The sequence below is a fragment of the Corylus avellana genome, chromosome 1 (assembly GCF_965113065.1).
Source record: "Corylus avellana chromosome 1, dhCorAvel1.hap1.2, whole genome shotgun sequence".
Taxonomy (NCBI): Eukaryota; Viridiplantae; Streptophyta; class Magnoliopsida; order Fagales; family Betulaceae; genus Corylus; species Corylus avellana.
In genome coordinates this window covers 23,091,459-23,111,798 of record NC_142490.1, presented here as the reverse complement: position 1 = coordinate 23,111,798, position 20,340 = coordinate 23,091,459, and the positions used below count along the sequence as shown (strand labels likewise).

Genomic DNA, 20,340 nt, shown 5'->3' with positions numbered 1-20,340 from the left:
TTGCTGATCCATACATACTTCAAGGTAGACACATATTGATTTACCCAATATTCCACTAATGGATATAAGTAGTTTTTTGATAAATTACTAATGTTACGTGAATGCTTTTATATACACATAACGGAATAGATTGTTAGGTTTTGAGAAAACCTAGACTAGTTAAATTCGTTGAAGAGAACCTAAAACCTTTTCAAACATAAAGTTTTGATTAATTTTCTGGTTTTTTTTATTCATAACATAATGACCTTTAAATAAGCAAACTATTACAATATTTTCTAGGGCTAAGTCATCAGCTCTTGTTGGAATATAAATTAGAGCAGAGTGATCAAGACTTTTACATGGAAATAAATAAAGACAATATAATATTCTACCGTATCATATATTTTAATATATCATAATATTAATAATTGTTCCACATAAACTTAATTCTCGTAAACATCTAACCAGATCGAAGAGCTAAAAATTCTATCTCATTCATCAAAGAAGACACAGAAATCTGATAGCATCAAGCTGTCAAAGTTGAAGTTCGCAGATCAAATATGAGACTCAAATCATATTTGATAATCTTAGTAAAATTGGAGTTGAGTATTTAGTATTACGCTCAAGCTATATTCCACTTTGTGACGTTGGAATACCAACCCCGACGTGTTGAAAGGTAAATGTTATGGTCTCTCGTCCAATACTGGTTGTAAGCATTATGTTATGAAGGGAAATTCTCGCCCAATGCCATCACTGGAGGAGCCTAAATTCAACTCCAAATCCACGCTAGCTACAGTAACGACGTGACCAAAATGGCTACTATATATTGTTATTACATCAAAACTTGAATGCCTTGAAAGATTTGAATATGGGGCATCAAATTCAAGCATGATTCCATTGTGAAACGCGATTAAGGTATAGATCGTTGGCAACCAATTATGGCTCTATATATCCACAACCATCTTCCTACCGCACAATATGAAAAAATTAAAAATGAAATAGAAAAATAAATAAATAGCGGAATAAATAAATAAATAAGAGATTTATGTGGTTTAGTCGATCTATATATGCTTTAATTCAATGTTCATTTCACGTACACGTCTGAAAAGTCCTTATCTGTTTATCTGCAATATTCCAAATGGATTTACAGATTCAACTTAGCGGGAAGCAATTTCCACCAAGTATCTCTATAGTACTGTAAGAAGAGAGGAAGTCATTCCCTCTCTATGAGTGTACTGGTTTCGATGATTTTGAATAAGATTTCACATTCGATTCAAGAAAAAAAAAAAAAAAAACATATATAGACTAAAAAAAGGAAGTGTTTTTCACGTGTGAAATGAACATTGAATTAAAGACTAACATATATAGACCTATGAGGCTATGACGTCCCTTATGTGGAAACAAGAAATTTTACGAAAATGGGCCAAAATATAAATGAGAAGTATATTGGGATTGAATATTAATTAGTTTTTTAAAAAAAAAAAAAAAAAAAAAAAAACTGTATAGCTTTCATTAAATAATCAGTCGTGAAGAGGAGAAATTTTCTCGCTCTCAATAGTATCATGGATACAATCAGGTGAAATCCCGACCCAATCTCTATCCACATCAATTTTTGTTGCCACCTTTGCTAAAGTGTGAGCAGCAACATTCCCACTCCTATTGACATATACACACTTCCACCTTGGGAACGTTTGTAAGATCTGCCTAGTATCCTGCACAAGGTGTCCAAAACGGTTGCCACAGTCTGCATCAGAGTTAATGGCTTCTACAACATTCTTAGCGTCACCTTCCAGAATAATTGCTTGACCTCCCAATTCTTGACACAAACTTGCTGCCTTTAGTGATGTGAGAGCTTCCCCTGCTGTTGGGTCAATAAGTCCCTGTCTCATTAAGCACCTTGCTGCCACTACTTCTCCTTTAGTGTCTCTAACCACAATGCCCATACCCATGCGTCTGCTTGCTCTGTCCACTGCAAAATCCCAATTGGCCTTCCACCAATGTATCGGCGGTTTAGACCACACCATTATGGGTGGAGCTTGATGTATAGCAATTTGTGTCGCCAAAACTTCTTGGGCCCGGTTGAACTCCTCCGTGGAGGCCTGGACTTCGCGTACAATAATATTTGGAGGAGTAAGCTCTTCACCATGAACAAACCCATTTCGCCTAAACCAGATTTTCCGTGCTGTACGTATAAAAGTGCATAAATTCTCCTGCCCATGATTCATGAAAACATCCTCTGCTACTTGCAGGAATTCTGGTCCACCGTGAGAGTATTTCTGAAATATTCGCTTGCTTACACCCCACACATCTCTCGCCGAGGGACAATCCCATAAAATATGGAAGAGAGTTTCAGCTTCCAAGCAGCAAATGGGGCAGAGGGGTTCAGTTACTACCTTTCGTCTCAACAGATTGTCTTTTGTCGGGAGCAGATTCTAGCATGCTCGCCACATGAAGTTTTTCTCGGCATTTGTCAATGGAAGCCTCCACAAGATTCTCCAAATTTCCTTCTCCGCTATTCTCACCGAAGATTCAGGAGTTGATTTTGTAATTAATTCCTTTGCCAGGTGATATGCACTCTTGACAGAGAAAGCTCCTGTGTTAGTGCATCTCCAAATCATTACGTCTGGTTGCTGTGTCAAGCTAATAGGAATGGAGGTGATGGCCTCCCTCTCTTCAGCTGTAAATAATTCCATTAGCAGATCTTGCTTCCACCAGCCCTTCACCTGATCAACAAGTTCACAAACTCTAGCCGAAGGATCAAGGAGCCTTGGTGGAGATTGAATTGTGTAGGTGGTGGGAATTGGTACCCACTTGTCTCCCCATATACGAGCTCCCTGTCCGTTACCAATTCGCCACATTAAACCTTCAAAGAGCAAGTCCCGTGCCCCAAAGATGCTACGCCATGCAAATGATGGTTTAGAACCCAGCTTCGCCTCTTGAAAGGAAGATCCCGAATAATATTTGGCTTTTAGTATTTGAGCGATCAAACTATCCGGGGATTGCAAAAGTCTCCATCCCTGTTTAGCCAACAAGGCTTTATTAAAACACCCCAAATCTCGAAAGCCCATACCACCTTTATTTTTCGAAACCCCCATTCGCTCCCAACTCATCCAATGGATCCGGTGCTCCCTATCTTTTTGTCCCCACCAAAATTTTTGCATAAGGGAGTTAATCTCCCTGCATAGTCCCTTGGGAAGCAAGAAAACATTCATGCTATACGTAGGTATTGCCTGAATAACTGCCTATAAAAGAATCTCCTTCCCCGCCTGAGACAAAAATTTCACTTTCCAGTCTTGTAATTTTTTCCACACTCTGTCTTTTATTTCTTGGAAAGCTTTATTTCTAGATTTCCCCACCAACGCTGGAAGCCCCAAATACTTGTCATACCTTTGTGAAGTTGGGATCCCTGCCACCTCCAAAATTTCTTTTTTAACTTCATCTGTTGTGTTGCGGCTAAAGAAAATGGAGGTCTTTTCTTTATTTAATCGCTGACCCGATGCCCCTTCATATATACGGAGAATTTCTGACAGTCGATTCCAATGTTGAATAGATGCCCTGCAAAAAAGCAAACTATCATCTGCGAAAAATAAGTGGTTTATCCGGGGGCCCCTTCTGGACGTGGGGACACCTGTCAAAACTCCATGTCGAGCCTCTTGGCTTAGAAGGGAGCTTAAGGCTTCGGCACAAATGAGGAATAAATAAGGCGAGATTGGGTCACCTTGTCGAATTCCCCGAGTAGGGAAAATTTGGCCCTTTGGAACTCCATTAACCAGAACCGAATAGCTAACTGAAGTCACACACATCATGATGAGTTTTATCCATTTTTCGTCAAATCCCATAGCTCTCATAACCTCAAATAAGAAACCCCACTCCACTCTATCATAGGCCTTGCTCATGTCAAGCTTAATGGCCATAAAACCATTCTTTTCCCACATTCTTGATTGCATGGTGTGGAGTGTCTCGTATGCTGCTAAAATATTATCAGTGATTAAGCGCCCCGGTATGAAAGCACTTTGGTTCCAAGAGATAATCTTCGGGAGCACCTTCTTTAATCTATTTGCCAAAACCTTTGAAATGATTTTGTAAATCACATTACAAAGGCTTATAGGCCTAAATTCAGTGACACGGGTGGGATTTTTTTTCTTAGGAATAAGAGCAAGGTAGGTATAATTCAAGTCTTTATTGATAATGCCATTATTCAAAGAAAACAATACAGCACGGCTAACCTGTTCTCCCACAGTAGCCCAGTTTTGTTGGAAAAAACAGCTTGAAAACCCATCCGGGCCAGGTGCCTTCATTGGTGGCATTTGGTTGAGAGCAGTACTGACTTCGTCCATTGTGAACTCCTGCAGTAGTTCGTGGTTCATTTCTGGCGTGATCTTCTTCTCCATCCCCGAGAGGCATACTGCAGCATCTTGCGTTCCCAAGGTGCTAAATAGGTTGGTATAGTACTGAACAAACGCACTACTGATCATCTCCTGGTCCTCCCATAATCTCCCCTGCTCATCCAGAATTTTATGAATGGTATTTGCCCGCCTCCGCTGGGTTGCACTTGCATGAAAGTACTTGGTGTTTCGGTCCCCTAATCTCAGCCAATTTGCTTTTGCTCTCTGACGCCAATGAAGGTCTTCCTGCTCTAGTAGTAAATTTAGTTCCTGCTGGACTTCTCGGACTTGAGTCGAGTTTGGTAATTCCTGTTGAAGTGTCTTCAATTGGTGGGCCTTTCCTTGGATTAAAAGACCAGCTGGTCGTTTATTCACCCTCTGCCAAGTCAATATCTCTCTTTTGCACTTTTCCAATTTTGAGGAGACATTCTGCCATCCACTTTTTCCATGCATCTTTTCACGCCACACTTGCTTTACAATCTGCCTACAGCCCTCTTCATGTGCCCAACTTGCTTCAAATCTAAAGGTTCGTTTTTTCCTTACTCCACCTGAACTGGAGAGGGATATTAGGATCGGTGCATGGTCCGATGCAGCAGCTACCTCCACAGAAACTTCATGTGCCAGATGGGCTTCACACCATTCTTTATTTGCGACTGCTCTGTCCAGGCGCTCCATGATAATATCCTGACCTTCTTTTCCATTGCACCAAGTAAATCTTGGTCCCTTAGTGTCCAGTTCAGCCAGTTCACAAAACTCCAAAGCTTCTTTAAAATCTTGCATGAGTTTTTGAGCTCTGCCGTTACCTCCCATTTTTTCTGTTGATTCCAATATTTCATTGAAATCACCAGTGCATAGCCAAGGCAATGGCTCAAATCTCTTAAGATACTTCAACAGTGCCCATGCTTCATGCCGTTTATGAGCTTCTGGGTGGCCATAAAAGCCAGTTAATTTCCATTGAACACCGGTAGCAAGAGTGGTCATCTTTGCGTTTATATGTCTCCTACTATAATTTTGAATGTCAACCTCCACTTCATCACTCCAAAAAAGCACCAAACCGCCACTCCTCCCCACACAATCAACCACAAACATATTTTGGAAACCCATTTTAAGTTTGATAGGTTCCAATTTATTTGTACGCATTTTGGTTTCCATGAGGAAAACCACTCCGGGTTTCTTAGCCCTCACAAATGATGAAGGTCTCGAATTGTCCGAGGGTTCCCAAGCCCCCGGCAATTCCAACTAAGGATTCTCATTTCGGTGGGCGGGGCTGTGCCACAGCCGCCGCCGATCCCGATCCATTTGTAATTTCTTCCATTTCATCTCGTAGCATATAAGGGCTGCCCCCCATTCGTTGCATGGTTCTCCCCTTATTTTTTGATGCCATAGTGAAACTGCCCTTCTCCTCGGCTTGCCTCTTACCGAGTATTACCGAATTCCCAACCCCTGCACTGCTGTCCCGTTGCACCTCTCGGGCTTTCTTTTTCCATCCTCTTAATGATCCTGGGCTCTTACTCAAATGGACCGGGTCACTATGGGCAATGGGCCCCTCGCATGTTTTTGGAAAATGTCTGTCAGCTCCTTCATGATCTGGCGTGGCAGTTGTAGAATTCTGCCCATATGATTTCTGCATGCTCCCCTTGGCTGGGCATTTATTTTCACCCACGTGGATTGACTCACCTCCAATGCCCCCTATAAATCCCACGTTCTTTCCATCTCGAGAAATATTCGATTCTCGCATCAAATTCCTCTTAGATCCCTGATTTATTGCTCCAATCGAATCTCTCATTAAAGAGTCATTTTCCCCACTAAGGTAACCGTCAATTTCAGCATCGGTTTTTTCCTTAGAATTTTTAAAATTCCCAGGATTCTCGCTCCGTGTTTCATTCCTTGTATGATTGCCGTTACTTTCCGAATTCGCTTCCTTCGCCGGTCGGAATGCTGCTGGTCTCGTTTCCGATGAAGAGCCATGATAATTTCCAGTATCATGGAAATATCCATCATCCCCGAATTGTCCCCTTCTGTGATCCGACCGACGTTGTGGTGAGCCTGCTCGCATCCACAATCCATACTCCTTCTCTTTCGGCTTGCCGTGCTTCCATCGAAGTTCTTCATTCACACAACCCCCAACACCGTGGCGAATAACCCCGCACTGAAAACAAAATTTAGGGAGCCTTTCATATTGAAAAGGAATCCATAAAGTTTTGTTTTTCAGTTTGAGAATCCGTCCTCTCGGCAATGGTTTAAGCACGTTAATTTGCACTTTAACACGTAAATATTCTCCCCAGCCAATACCATCTTCATCCGTATCAACATCCTCCACTACACCGATGATAGCCCCCAGCTTGAACCCCATCTCCCGTCCCATACAAGAGAGCGGCAACTTGAACATCCTAACCCAAAACGCCGCCGTGTCAAAGTTCATCTCATTTGGTGGCGTATTACCGTCATATTCAGCCACCGAGAATAGTTGCCCCTCAAAAATCCATGGTCTGCCTTCCATAACTCGGATTTTGTCCCACTCATGTTCAAAATCCAATAGGAACATATTTTCACCCAGAACTTTGAAATCTAACGACCCAGTTGGCCTCCATCCTCTGATTAGCTTGGCCCGAATCGTATTCTTCCCAACAAATCTGTCTGTAATGAGTTTTCCCACCAAGCAATGCTTTCCTTTGGACGTGATCACTTCCACATCCTCCTCAGTCACCTCGAGACCATCTTGCTCCTCTTCCGTCAAAGAGAAACGTCCCCATAGAGCCTCCAAATCCTCCTCCATCTCCGCCATCAAAAAGAACACGGGAAAAAATATGTTAACCTTCCCGGTCACCAACCTGATAGAGTTAGTGTTGGAAGAATATTTTCCTTCTCCTCTAGGCTACCACGAAAACCCTAGAGAGAATAGTTGTATGAATATTAATTAGTTAATGTATAAAAAAATACAATTAATATTCATGTTAGCCAAAAATATAAATAAAAGGAAAGATGCAAAATAATTGTTTTTTACTATATATATTACAATTTTCAACTCAGTTACCAATCAAATTGCCTAATTTTTTTAGTGAAAAGTTTGGTTTGTTACTGATCATGATAGATTTGGACTATATATTTAAGGTTTAGGTATAAAATAATTTTTGTTAAAATTGGCCAAGGGCTAAACCCTTTTTTTTTTTTTTTTTTTCCTGTGTCGGAGCAAAACCTAATTATATTCAACTCAATGAATTAATTAGCGAAGACGTTTTGAAAATTGAAAACAAATAAACAATAAATTTTCCAAAATTTTCTGATAGATGGTGTGCAAGATTTTATGGATATATTCGTACGTAGGCATGAGAATTTGCAATGGCGAAAGGAATGGTTGTTTGCCTTTGCATGATCATGCTTTTTGGGCTTTTGGTTGAAGATACACATGCAAACGTAATCTGCAAAGAAGAAGACCTGCCTACGTACGGGCGCTACTCCATGCTGGCCAGCATCAGATATTATGAGTGATGTAGAGCCACTAATGCCACCTGCTCATAAACACGAAAGAGGTTATGTAAAGTCACTTGATAAGAATCGCAAAAGAGGTCGCCACTCACCATAACACGGGATTTAATACATAAACAAAATGAAGAAAGAACCAAAATTTCATGCGTTTTCATTTGCTGTCTGGAAAATTTACCAATTTTCCATGTTAGATATATAACTTGAATGTATGCATATATGCACCATGCATGCATGTTATATGTATTTTTGTATTTTGAGGCTAATTAATAAACTTTTGATTATTTTATTTTACTTTTCCCCTTCTTTGAAAACCCACCTCCTCTCTCTTTCATAGACCTTAGTTTTTGAGTATATGCATAGTTATGTGGATGACAATGATACTGTCGAACTTACCAAAAGTCATGGACAAGGACAATATTGATATATCAATGTTGACATTAGTTTGATATATATATTCTTTTATTTGGGGTTTCATTGGGTTGTGTTGGTTATACAGGAAATATTCATGAATTTCTGAACAATATTCACTCGATAAAAATTTTTGAGGATTGCAATTCGATCCTTTGAACACCCCAAATTGCAATCTTCTTCCAAAAAAAATACATCTTAAAATATGTGTTTAGGTACGCATTATATGCTGATCAGAATGAAATTGTGGTCAAACAAAGTTGAACTAAATAGAACGCCAATTCTTACTTTCTTTTTTTCTTTTTATCAATTGGAATTGAAGTCTGGTATGTCAAAGTTTAAGATGTGAATGTAGTGTAAACTCTTTCCTTTCAATCATACAATTTGTATCTTAAAATGAGTTATTGATACTTCAAAGACAAAGGTTAATTTAATAGATCATGTTAGAACTGTTAATCTCATGCCACAGTATCGCTCAAACGTACAATGCCTAGAAAAGAGAAGGAAGTCAAAAAAAAAGGGGCTTGTGGAGCATGATGGCGAGCAGTGACGGAGTTAGGGTGGCCGGTGTAGGCCATGCCCCCCAACACTAGAAAAAAAAAAAATATATATATATATATATATATATATATATATATATATATATATATATATATTTTGCCTGTTGGTCCCTACCCACTAAAATTTTTGGCTTTTGGTCTTTATTCATACCAAACTCTGCCTCCGTCCATATAGACATGATTCTAGAACCAAAAATCAAACCTTATTTTTAGGGTGTAGAAACATTCATACAAATTCTCCACTTAATCCTCAGCACAAATTTATTTCTAAGGATCCATTTTGTTTGTTTGTTTGTCTTTTCCTGCAATGATTAAATATTGGCTTCTTTTTTTTTTTTTATAAGAATTTTTGACACAATTATGCATGTGCATTGTTCACATTTTGCCCTTATGATTTTTACTAGCGAGCACAAATACCCTAAAAATCAGGGAGAAACTGGTATGAGATGTTGCTTTAGGTTGAACTAAATTATGGTCAATTTGGTCCATAAAAACATGTCATACCCCCACACATGATTGCTCATCAAAGCGCTCACATGCGGTTGGAACCATATTCTCTTCGTTTCAAATGTACTTGAAAGAATTGGATTGTTAAAAAATAATAATAATAATATTGTCATTTCACATTTTATAATAATTTTGCTGTTCTTTTTTAAAAGAACCCACTCTTTATCATTTCATTTGAATTAGAGATGATCGAAATTACATTAAGTGAAGCTCAACTTGTCGGAATGAATATGTGCACATAATAATCATTAGTATCTTGATTCTAGGGTTGATAATCTTTGATACCAGCGGTAAATCCAATACAAACTTAATACAAAATTATAGAGTTATAATAATTTTACTCGTTTTATTAAATATATCGAGTTAAGATTAGCATGTAACACGATCAGAACCAGACACGTAAACTTCGACGAAAGACCCATAGAGGCTCCTCCCTCAAACTTCTTAAACCAATGGATTAGTAGCAAGAATGAGCTTTCTCTGTGTTTGATAATGGTCGTTCTGCTTCTTCTCTGTTCCATTGGCTGTATTTGGTAATGGAATGAAAAAAGTGAGTGAAACGGTATTGTAGCAGATTTAATTGATATAAGATAAAAAAAAGGCTATTTTGTAAAGTGAAAAAAATTGTTTTGTAATTATTTTTTTATTTGAATAATAATAAAAAATGATTGATGTGATGTAAAAAATAAAAATATTAGTGTTAATTTTTTTTTAAAAAAAAAATTAAGTTTTAAGTTCGGTCCAATCCGGTCCGACCCTTTGCCAAACACAGCCGATTGATTCTCTCGGATTCTATTTGTTGTCGCTAGAAACCAGGAGCTATAAATAACAAGTTGTGCGATCTTCCGTTCAGTTGTTTCCAGAGAGCGGGAGTACGAATTTTGACGGGTTTTGAAATTTGAAAAATATGAAAATCAGACCGTTAGATGGAAGAGGACGGTCAGGATTTTTAGTAATTCGAGAAACTGAAATTTCTTGAAAATTTGCAAGAATTAATTCCTTGCACAAAAGAAACTCCAAACAACACTAACACACCCCGAACCCCATGACTTGATTTTCCCGGAAAATCCCAGCCTTCCCGAGAAAATCTGGCGATGGACTCTCCTCCTGACCTCGCAGACGAGTTCCGCAACTGGCTGGAGCTGCCCCGGGACGTGACGGCGTCGATCCTGCTGAGACTGGACGCCATCGAGATCTTGACGAGCGCGCAGATGGTGTGCTCGCCATGGCGCAAACTCTGCAAGGACCCGTCTATGTGGCGCACCGTCCACATACGCAACCCCCACTCCCACTGGGCGATCTCCGACCTCGAGAAGATGTGCCGCCAAGCCGTCGATCGCAGCTGCGGCCAGTTGGTGGATATCTACATCGAGTACTTTGGCGACGACGAGCTCCTCAGGCACATCGCTGACAGGTATTTTTCTCATTTGTTTTTTTGTTCGGATTTGATTTGAATTAAGCGCGATAAATTAAGGTTTTGGTTGACATGTTTATGTTTAATTTTTTATATTGAGGGCCTTTTTGTTGTACAATGTGATTGCTATGAGTCTTGGAGGTTTAGTGTTTGATGGTAAATTTGAGATATTTGTGTTTACCATTTTCTATTTCCCTCGTCAATCAATATGGGTCTCTTTTATATTTCATTCTCCCCTTCCCTCTTACAATTCGAACTCTTTTTAACCTTCACAACAATGGATATTGTGACTCTGTCAAGTCACTCATATGTGGGTTTTGGGCAAACAGAGGGGCCATAGGACAAGATTTCATTAGTGGTAGCAGAGAGGTCAATAGCCTCCATCTTAGGAATGAGCTTGTCCCACTACTCATAAGGCCCAAAGCTGTATGGAAAAATCTTGCTAGAAATTGTTTACATTAAACCCATGAACCAAAGTTAGTTTTATCAATAAAAATTAATATTTACTTAGAGAGTTTGATATTTAGTGGTTTTGAAAAGTGGATAGTTAAATTAACAAAAGTAAAATTTTAAAATTAAATTTAGAGAAATTTTGAAGAGCTCAATGTGAATGCTCCGAATAAAATTGGTTCGCTTGGTCAAGCTGACTGTTCAATCTTCCTATGCATAATAAGTGCCTATTATTCAAGGATCAGGACATCTGGTTTCACTTCTTCATGTTTAATCAAGGATTTAAACATCCATTAGGCTTCTGTGATTAACTATCGCCATGGTCTATATTAATTAGATGTAATTGGAGTTCTTCATGTAATCAAGGATTTAAACATCCATTAGGCTTCTGTGATTAATTATTGGCCTGGTCTATATTAATTAGATGTAATTGGTGCAGCAGTGACTTCTCTAAGATTGTGCCACGAGTGCAATTTTGTTATATAGTTAGCCTATATGTATCAAAAAATATGCAAGGTTATATTTATTTATAGGTCCATGAATATATGTAGATTAAGACTGAATTACTATAACTTATAGCTCAATCGGCTTAAGAAAGACCACGCCTCAGGAACTAGAGATCACCAACTTGAATCTCTCCTTCCCCGTCAACTTGGTGTGAAAATTTACTTATTAAAAAAATAAAAGGCGCACCTTGTTATGACTATAGATGAGTTACAAAACTTGGTACTTTGCTTGTGCTTGATAATTGGGCAAGTTTGCAAATGTTGTTGTGGATTCAGTCTCTTTATTCCAATAATGAATTTGCAGATGTAGAATTCTTCTACATATTTGTGTTTGCCTGTCTGTTGATAACTACTGCTTCATTTTTTTTGTCATTTCCTTTCATGGTATTTCAACAGTTCAAATCAGCTCAAACGCCTTCGACTTGTAAGTGTCTATGACGTTTCAGATGAGGGATTGAGAGAAATGGCTGCAAAACATCCATTACTAGAGGAGCTTGACATTTCATTCTGCTCATTGTCAGAAAAAACTCTGAAAGCTGTGGGCCGTCGTTGCCCTCATTTGAAATCATTCAAATACAACGAGAAAGGGTATAGATATCCTCACGTAGAGTGTAATGGGTTGGCTCTTACTATTGCAAAGAACATGCCTGAATTGCGCCACCTCCAGCTTTTTGGAGATAAGCTGACTAATGATGGCTTGCAGGCCATCCTTGACGGTTGCCCTCACCTTGAATCACTTGACCTACGCCAATGCTTCAATGTCAATCTGGCAGGGGATTTGGGAAGAAGATGTGCTCAACAGATTAAACACTTGCGGCTTCCCCATGATTCCACCGATGACTATGAATTTGGTGGTGAACTTGATGGTTATGGTTCTTCTGATTTTGAAGATGGCTACCTATCTGGGTATTCGGACGTAGATTGTTTGTCTGAACCTTGTGGGTATTATGATTTCCCCGGCTACGATCCCATCAATGATGAATTCACCAACTACGATTTCATTTTCAACTACGGAGATTTTAACGACGACGGTTTTTATTGACCGACTCCTGTGTTGCACCCAACTCTTGCCTCCCAATATTTTGAATGTTTAGTATTAGTATCTTATTGACTTCGTGTGCACCTCTAGATAGATGTACTAATTTTGAATTCTGATCTTATGGATGTTATTAATTTTATTTGAAATAGAAGTGATCTTTGTCTGCCAATACTGCCCACTCCAATTGGTTTGACTATGCTTGAATAATATCGTTTATTTGCTGATTTTATGATTGAAAAAATGGGTATATACATTTATATTTCTTACATGGTTTATATATTGTGTATTATTCTATTATATACATGTAATGCATAATTATTAAGGGTTAACTTCACAAAGGCCACTTGAATTCTTATGCGTTTTGAGAAGATCTCTCAAAGTTCAATTTACTCTTCAAACCTTTCATTTGATGCAATCTATCCCTCTTCGTTAGTGTTTGGCGTTAAATCTTAATGGAGGTTATGAAAAATATAAAAACACTCTTAACCTTTTTTTTAGAAAATAAAAATAAAAATTAATGTAAAATTAAGTGTAGATTTGAAATTTTATAAATGTTTCAAGGGTATAAATATTATTTAATCCTTTTACCTTATGTTTTACCCCCCTAATAGGTAGATTGTATCAAATTAACAGTTGAGTAGTAAAATTGAAAGTTTTTGAACTTTGGATGATTTTCTCAAAACGTGTGAAAGTTCAGGGATCTTTGTGAAGTTTTTCTCATAAATGGTATTTTGGGGAGAAAATTACAAATGAGTCTAATTTGACACGTGGTGGTAGGATGGGAGGCCATAATGTCACTTTTTTAAGTTTTGAGGTGTCAGTGCAAAATGGACGACAGTTCAAGAGACTAAAGTGTATTTTCTTCTATTTTTCAAGTGTAGTGAGTTAGTGGGTTGTTTAATTGTTTGAGATAGTTTCAGTATTTAAATATGAATAATGCTACACTTAATTCTCACTTTTTAACACAATTTTTTTTTTTTTTTAACTCAATAGGTAGCATTTAAAATTACCATTGAACATAAGATGAATCTTTATTAGATTTTGATCTAATGATAATTTTAAAAGTCACTTATAGGTGTAAAAAAATTATGTAAAGAAATAAGAATAAATGTAAAATTCCTCTTTAAATCTAGCATTACCATTGAATGAATCATCTAGAAAACTACCTAAGTAACAAGTAAATTGTGGGATTGGGATCCCCGGCATTACCCATAAAATTGCCCATCAATTTTTTAAAAAATCCTAGCCATCCATTCTCATCTAACAGCTAAAAATTCACCACGTGTCCAACTTAATATAAAATAATAAAATATTATTTTAAATTTTAAAAATAAATATAAAATTAAAAAACATGGGGTGGTTCGACAACCCCATTTTTCCCCTAGGGGGTGGCCGGCCACCCCAGCTCAGCCTAGGGGGTGGGATCGACCACACCCAAAGGCCGGTTGGGGGTGGCTCCACCCCCATGGCCCCAGGGACCGGTTGGGGGTGGCCGATTCACCCCCTAGGGCCCTAGCCACCCCTATAGCTCAGCTGGGGTGGTTGGCCACCCCATATATATATATATATATATATATATATATATATAACAATTTAAATAATAAAATATTATTTTTTTTAATTAGTGAGACACGTGACAGCTTGTAGATCCTTAGATGAAATTTAATGGCCAGGATTTCAAAAAAAATTCATGGGCAATTCTTCAACTATTGCTGGAGATCTCAATCCTAAATTATGTGAGGAGGTTTTGGCCCATTGAAGTGCTAAAAGGAGTTTTTGGCCCATTGAAGTGCCAAATTGTTATTTTTATTTACAAATTTCATTCTTTGTGTATTTAGGCTCATTACACAAGCAAAGAAAATCGAATACCTCTTCGTGTGGGTGAGTGGATTTTTTGGAAAAGAATATGCTTTTTGGAGGAGTAATTACACCCAAAATGGAAGATTTAAAGAAATTTTGGGAGCCCTATTGGTTTTGGGTGGGTGACCTGACGCTCTAGGCCTTAAAATGCAAAAAAAAAATAAAACAGCAGTTTTTCAAATCCAATTCTAAGCCACTTTGACACTTCACTTGAATACCTCAAACTCACAGCTCTCTCTCTCTCTCTCACACACACATATATATGGAAGACGAGGGAAGAGAGATTTAAATTAATAACCTTTGCTTTATAAAGTGATCTTTAACTAATTGAGTTACTCCTTGATGAACCTTAATACACTTAAATCAAGGTAAAAAACCAATTTTTTGTGCTAAATTAAATACAAGAATAGTCTAAAAATATTAAAATATTGATGGGTTTCAATTTACTCAATCATGCAAGTTCAACGTATAACATTTAACCAATGTTTGAGTCTAGTGTGTAGATAGGTTACAAGTGAGTTTAAGACTTTAATTTTGTGAGGAGGTCAAGCTTTAACTTTTTTTTTTTCTTCTAATTAAAGGGGTTGGGGACAACCAACAATGACTACTCTAGTTGAATGTAACCATGGTAATGCTTACCTTCTGGGAAGACAACGAGAACCCATAGGAGTCCCCTTGAGACCAATTGAGTCATAGCCTGACTCATGACCAGCCAAATATATTTTGGGGTCTTAAGCGAAACTTTTAAGTGTTGCCTTACTTTTTAAAAATATTTAAATATTTAAATATATTTTTATATTTTTATATAAAAATAATTCTTCTCGCTTTTTGGGATGCAAAATTACTGATTAAGTTTTTATATTCAAGATTTTCTAACATCCTATTGTCAATAAAATTCAAACTAGTGGCCTCTGCTTCATGAGGCGTGGTGCACAGCCAATTGAGCTACCCCTTGCAAATATAAGCGATACATGCATTTAGAAAATAATCAAGTCTTTTTATATAATTTAATCTGTCAATTGGAGCACTTTCTTCTATTTGTAAAATTTTTTTAAAAAATTTTAATTCTAAAAATAAATCTAAACCATCAATATCATAATAGATATCATGTTTTAAAAAACCTTCTAGATTAAGACATTTGCTTTGCAAACTATCATCAGCTAGTGATTTTAATTTCTTAAAATTAAATAAAAAACCAAAAATGTTTTCGTTGTTCTTAATTGTAAAAATATTCTCAAAAATCAAATAAAAAATAATAATGAAAGTGATTGATTGATTTTTTGGTAACTAACTTTTTTTTTAACGCTGATCAACTATGGAAGGATTTTAATAACTTAAAGATTGAATAGCTAGCAAATAGCGAAATTATGGACAAGAAGAGAAGAATTTAAATTTGAATAAGGCTTGAAAATGGATATAGAGAGAAAAATGGAAACTTATAAAGAAATGAGTTTGTAATTGAATAAAATATTTTAGAAACTTTTTATCTAGATTCTAGCATTTATTTATTTGTTTTTTCCATTTGATTTTAAATGTTTAACACAATCTTCTTCTTTTTTAATATTTGATTATGATTTGATTCCTCATTTATTCTTATCGATTTTTTAAGCCTAATTTATTTTGGAATGTTGGAGAATCAAATTATAGTAATTCAATTTTTTTTTTTTAAATTAATAGATTTCTTAAAAATGGGTTATGTCACCTAAGATTAAAATAGTCAAAAGATGGGCTTTTTAATGAAGATAAGCATTTTTCTTTTTTTTTTTAGAGGAAAAAACACAAAACAAAAAGAAGATAATGGGGCATCTTGCCACATGGACTTTTATGGGCAAAATATAAAGTTCTTATTAGATTTTAGCATATCTCTAAACAATGACTTTTTTTTTTTTTTTTTTAATGAGATTTTTTTTTAACACAATTATACACGTGTCGTGCTTTATTCACATTTTACCCTTGCTTTATGAGTACTGATTTTTTTTATTTTTTATTTTGAAATATGAGTACTGATTTTTACTATCAAGCACAAATACTGTAAAAATTAGGGAGAAACTGCATGACCTGATTTTCCCGGAGAATCCCAGCCTTCTCGAGAAAATCTGGCGATGGACACTCCTCCTGACCTCGACGAGTTCCGCAACTGGCTGGAGCTGCCCCGGGACGTGACGGCGTCGATCCTGCTGAGATTGGAAGCCATCGAGATCCTGACGAGCGCGCAGATGGTGTGCTCGCCGTGGCGCAAACTCTGCAAGGACCCGTCTATGTGGCGCACTGTCCACATGTGCAAGCCCCTCTCCCACTGGGATATCTCCGACCTCGAGAAGATGTGCCGCCAAGCCGTCGATCGCAGCTGTGGCCAGTTGGTGGATATCTGCATCAAGTACTTTGGCGACGACGAGCTCCTCATGCACATCGCTGACAGGTATTTTCTTTTTTTGTTTTTTTGTTCGGATTTGACTTGAATTATGCGCTAGAAATGAAGATTTTGATTTATATGTTTATGCTTAATTTTTAATATTGAGGGCCTTTTTTTCGAGGTTTAGGGTTTGCTGGTTAATTTGAGATATTTGTGTTTATCAATTTATATTTCGCTCGTCAATCAACAACATGGGTTCTTAACTTTTTGTGATACTCATCCCAAAACGTCTCCCACTCGGTATTCGAGTCCTGACTTCCCAAACAATTTGCTTAACAATTCGTTCTTCGGTCTTAGTGGGATTTCCATGCTTGATATCATTTCGGTGCCTCCATACATTATAAACCACAGCACCAAGACTGAGTTTACAAAGAGAAGCTTTTAAGGAATGACCCTTCAAATCAGTCTCCCCCCGTAAGAGAATATCTTCCCAATTTAGAGCAGGATCAGAAATCAAGCAAAGATTTAAAATTTTCCTCCACACCCTACGGCTGAAACTGCAAAGAAAGAAAAGGTGGTCTCTCCCCATCAATGCAACTTCTACAAAAAACACAGAGATTGTCACCCATAAGTCCCCATTTAGTCAGATTCTCTCCCGTAGACAGCCTATCATTTGCAGCAAGCCAAAGAATGAAAGCATGCTTAGGAATAGAAAAAGAATGCCAAAAAACTCTCCACCAACCAACTTTCAAACAGTTCAATCTTATAAACTCCCACGTTTTAGCACAAGAATAAAGCTCTGTCGATCTTGGAATAAATCCAAACAGCCTGATCCTGCTCACCTATTTCCACAGCATGAAGTTTACTTTTAATATGAGCAAGATCCTCTGAGCGAGCAGCTCTCCAACACCATTGACCATTCTGCAAAACAGAGGATTCCTTATCTTCCAACCTACCACCAACACCATACATAACTCGGTGGCGCATTTCAAACTCTTTTTAACTTTCACAACAATGGACACTGTGACTCTGTCAAGTCACTCATAAGCCACTTTGTCAAGTCACTCATGTGGGTTTGGGGCAAACAGAGAGGCCATAGGACAAGAGTTCATTGGTGGTAGCGGAGAGGTCAACAGCCTCCATCTTAGGAAGAGCTTGTCCCACTACTCACAAGGGTGGAAAAATCTTGCAAGAAATTGTTTACATTAAATCCATGAACCAAAGTTAGTTTTATCAATAAAAATTAATATTTAGTTAAAGTAGATAAATATTTAGATAATTTGATATTTAGTGGTTTTGAAAAGTGGTTAGTTAAATCAACAAAAGTAAATTTTTAGAATTAAATTTAGAAATTTTTTGAAGAGCTCAATGTGAATGCTCTAAATAAAATTGGTCCGCCAACAATATGATGACTGTCTTTGGTCAAGTTGACTGTTCATTCTTCCTATGCATAATAAGTGCCTATTATTCATGGATCAGGACATCTGGTTTCACTTATTCATAATCAAGGATTTAAACATCCATTAGGCTTCTGTGATTAATTATTGCCTTGGTCTATATTAATTAGATGTAATTGGAACTTCTTCATGTAATCAAGGATTTAAACATCCATTAGGCTTCTGTGATTAATTATCGCCTTGGTCTATATTAATTAAATATAATTAGTGCAGCAGTGACTTCTCTAAGATTGTGCCATGAGTGCAATTTTGTTATATAGTTAGCCTATATTTAATAAAGCTTAGTTTCCTTCAAGTATCCGAAAATATGCATGCTTATATTTATTTATAGGTCCATGAATATATGTAGATTAAGGTTGTACTACTATAACCTGTATCTTGTAGAGCCGGAGGGATAGCTCAATCGGCTAAAGAAATATGAATACCACTCTTCATAAAGCGGAAATCACTAGTCTGAATCTCCCATTTCCCATTCAATTAGGGTAAAAAATTACTTATTAAAAAAACACCATATCTTGTGTTGACTATAGATGAGTTACCCCCCCCAAATATCTCTGATATAGATTCAATCTCTTTATTCCAATAACGAATTTGCAGATGCAGAATTCCTCCACATATCTGTGTTTGCGTGTCTGTTGATAAATGCTGGTTCATTTTTGTCATTTCCTTCCATGGTATTTTAACAGTTCAAGTCAGCTCAAACGCCTTCGACTTGTAAGTGTCTATGACATTTCAGATGAGGGATTGAGTGAAGTGGCTGCAAAACTTCCATTACTAGAGGAGCTTGACATTACATTATGTTGTTCATTGTCAAAAGAAGCTCTGAAAGCTATGGGCCGTTGTTGCCCTCATTTGAAATCATTCAAATACAACGAGAAGGGGTATAGAACTCCTTACATGGAGTGTAATGAGGTGGCACTTGCTATTGCAGAGAACATGCCTGAATTGCGCCACCTCCAGCTTTTTGGAAATACGCTGACTAATGATGGCTTGCAGGCCATCCTTGATGGTTGCCCTCACCTTGAATCCCTTGACCTACGCCAATGCTTAAATGTCATTCTAGCAGGGGATTTGGGAAAAAGATGTGCTGGACAGATTAAACACTTGCGGCGTCCCCTTGATTCCACTGATGACTATGAATTTGATGCTGAACTTGATGATGACTATGGTTCTTTTGATGGTGACTACCCATCTGGGTTGTCGGACTACGATTTACATTTGTCTGATCCTTGTGGGTATTATGATTTCTCCGACTCCGAAGACTACGATGACTTCACCAACTACAAAGGTTTTTTCGATGGAGATTTTTATTGACCAGCGTATATGAAATGGCTCCTATGCTGCACCCAACTCTTGCCTCCCTATATTTTGAATGTTTAGTATTAATATCATATTTACTTTATATGCACCGTTAGATACATCAACTTTAAATTTTGACTGTAAAACGGATGATATTCATTTCATTTGAAATAGAAAAGATCCTTGCCTGCAAATACTTTCCACTTAAAAGTAGCATTACATTTCAAGAAGTCTTTCTTTATTATATAATTCTATTTAATAGCCGGGCTTTTGAAAGGTAAAGATGGTAGGCTTCAAATTATATATCTTATTTATACCTTATTTGTTATATAATTTATTATTCTTCCCTAAGCAGATTATCTTGATCTGTGCATATATTGATATTTCAAAAAACTAGTCAATGATGATCCTCCATTGATTTGCCTAAATAAGCCACAGCTGTATGCTTAGAGCTTGAAACATGATGGGGGTATTGGAGCCACTGAAGATACTAAAGAAGTAAGATCAATGATTATTTATTTATCAGCTCTAATATCTTTTCAGCACAGCTGCATAGTAAAATAATACTCAAATCTGTTCTGCAGTGGCAGATCTAGAATTTTAGGTGGGGTAAAATTATTTTAGGATGGTCGAACTA

General features: G+C 37.3%; 2 protein-coding genes across 2 annotated transcripts; both read left to right on the top strand.

Moving 5' to 3' along the window:
- The first annotated feature begins 10,206 nt into the window (after positions 1–10,206).
- On the top strand, positions 10,207–12,920 carry LOC132170466 (putative F-box/LRR-repeat protein 9). Its single transcript, XM_059581458.2, has 2 exons — positions 10,207–10,739; positions 12,092–12,920. Exons 1-2 carry the CDS (start codon positions 10,420–10,422, stop codon positions 12,735–12,737), a joined length of 966 nt encoding a protein of 321 aa, XP_059437441.1. The 5' UTR covers positions 10,207–10,419; the 3' UTR covers positions 12,738–12,920.
- Positions 12,921–16,630: 3,710 nt separating this feature from the next.
- LOC132170468 (putative F-box/LRR-repeat protein 9) lies at positions 16,631–19,897 on the top strand. Its single transcript, XM_059581459.2, has 2 exons — positions 16,631–17,013; positions 19,091–19,897. Exons 1-2 carry the CDS (start codon positions 16,697–16,699, stop codon positions 19,716–19,718), a joined length of 945 nt encoding a protein of 314 aa, XP_059437442.2. The 5' UTR covers positions 16,631–16,696; the 3' UTR covers positions 19,719–19,897.
- Positions 19,898–20,340: the final 443 nt, after the last annotated feature.

Bases quoted from the DNA above. Each gene is read 5' to 3' on its own strand.
- LOC132170466 (XM_059581458.2), top strand. From the start codon at position 10,420: ATGGACTCTCCTCCTGACCTCGCAGACGAGTTCCGCAACTGGCTGGAG. The intron at 10,740-12,091 runs GTATTTTTCTCA...GTATTTCAACAG, and splicing joins CTCAGGCACATCGCTGACAG to TTCAAATCAGCTCAAACGCC.
- LOC132170468 (XM_059581459.2), top strand. From the start codon at position 16,697: ATGGACACTCCTCCTGACCTCGACGAGTTCCGCAACTGGCTGGAGCTG. The intron at 17,014-19,090 runs GTATTTTCTTTT...GTATTTTAACAG, and splicing joins CTCATGCACATCGCTGACAG to TTCAAGTCAGCTCAAACGCC.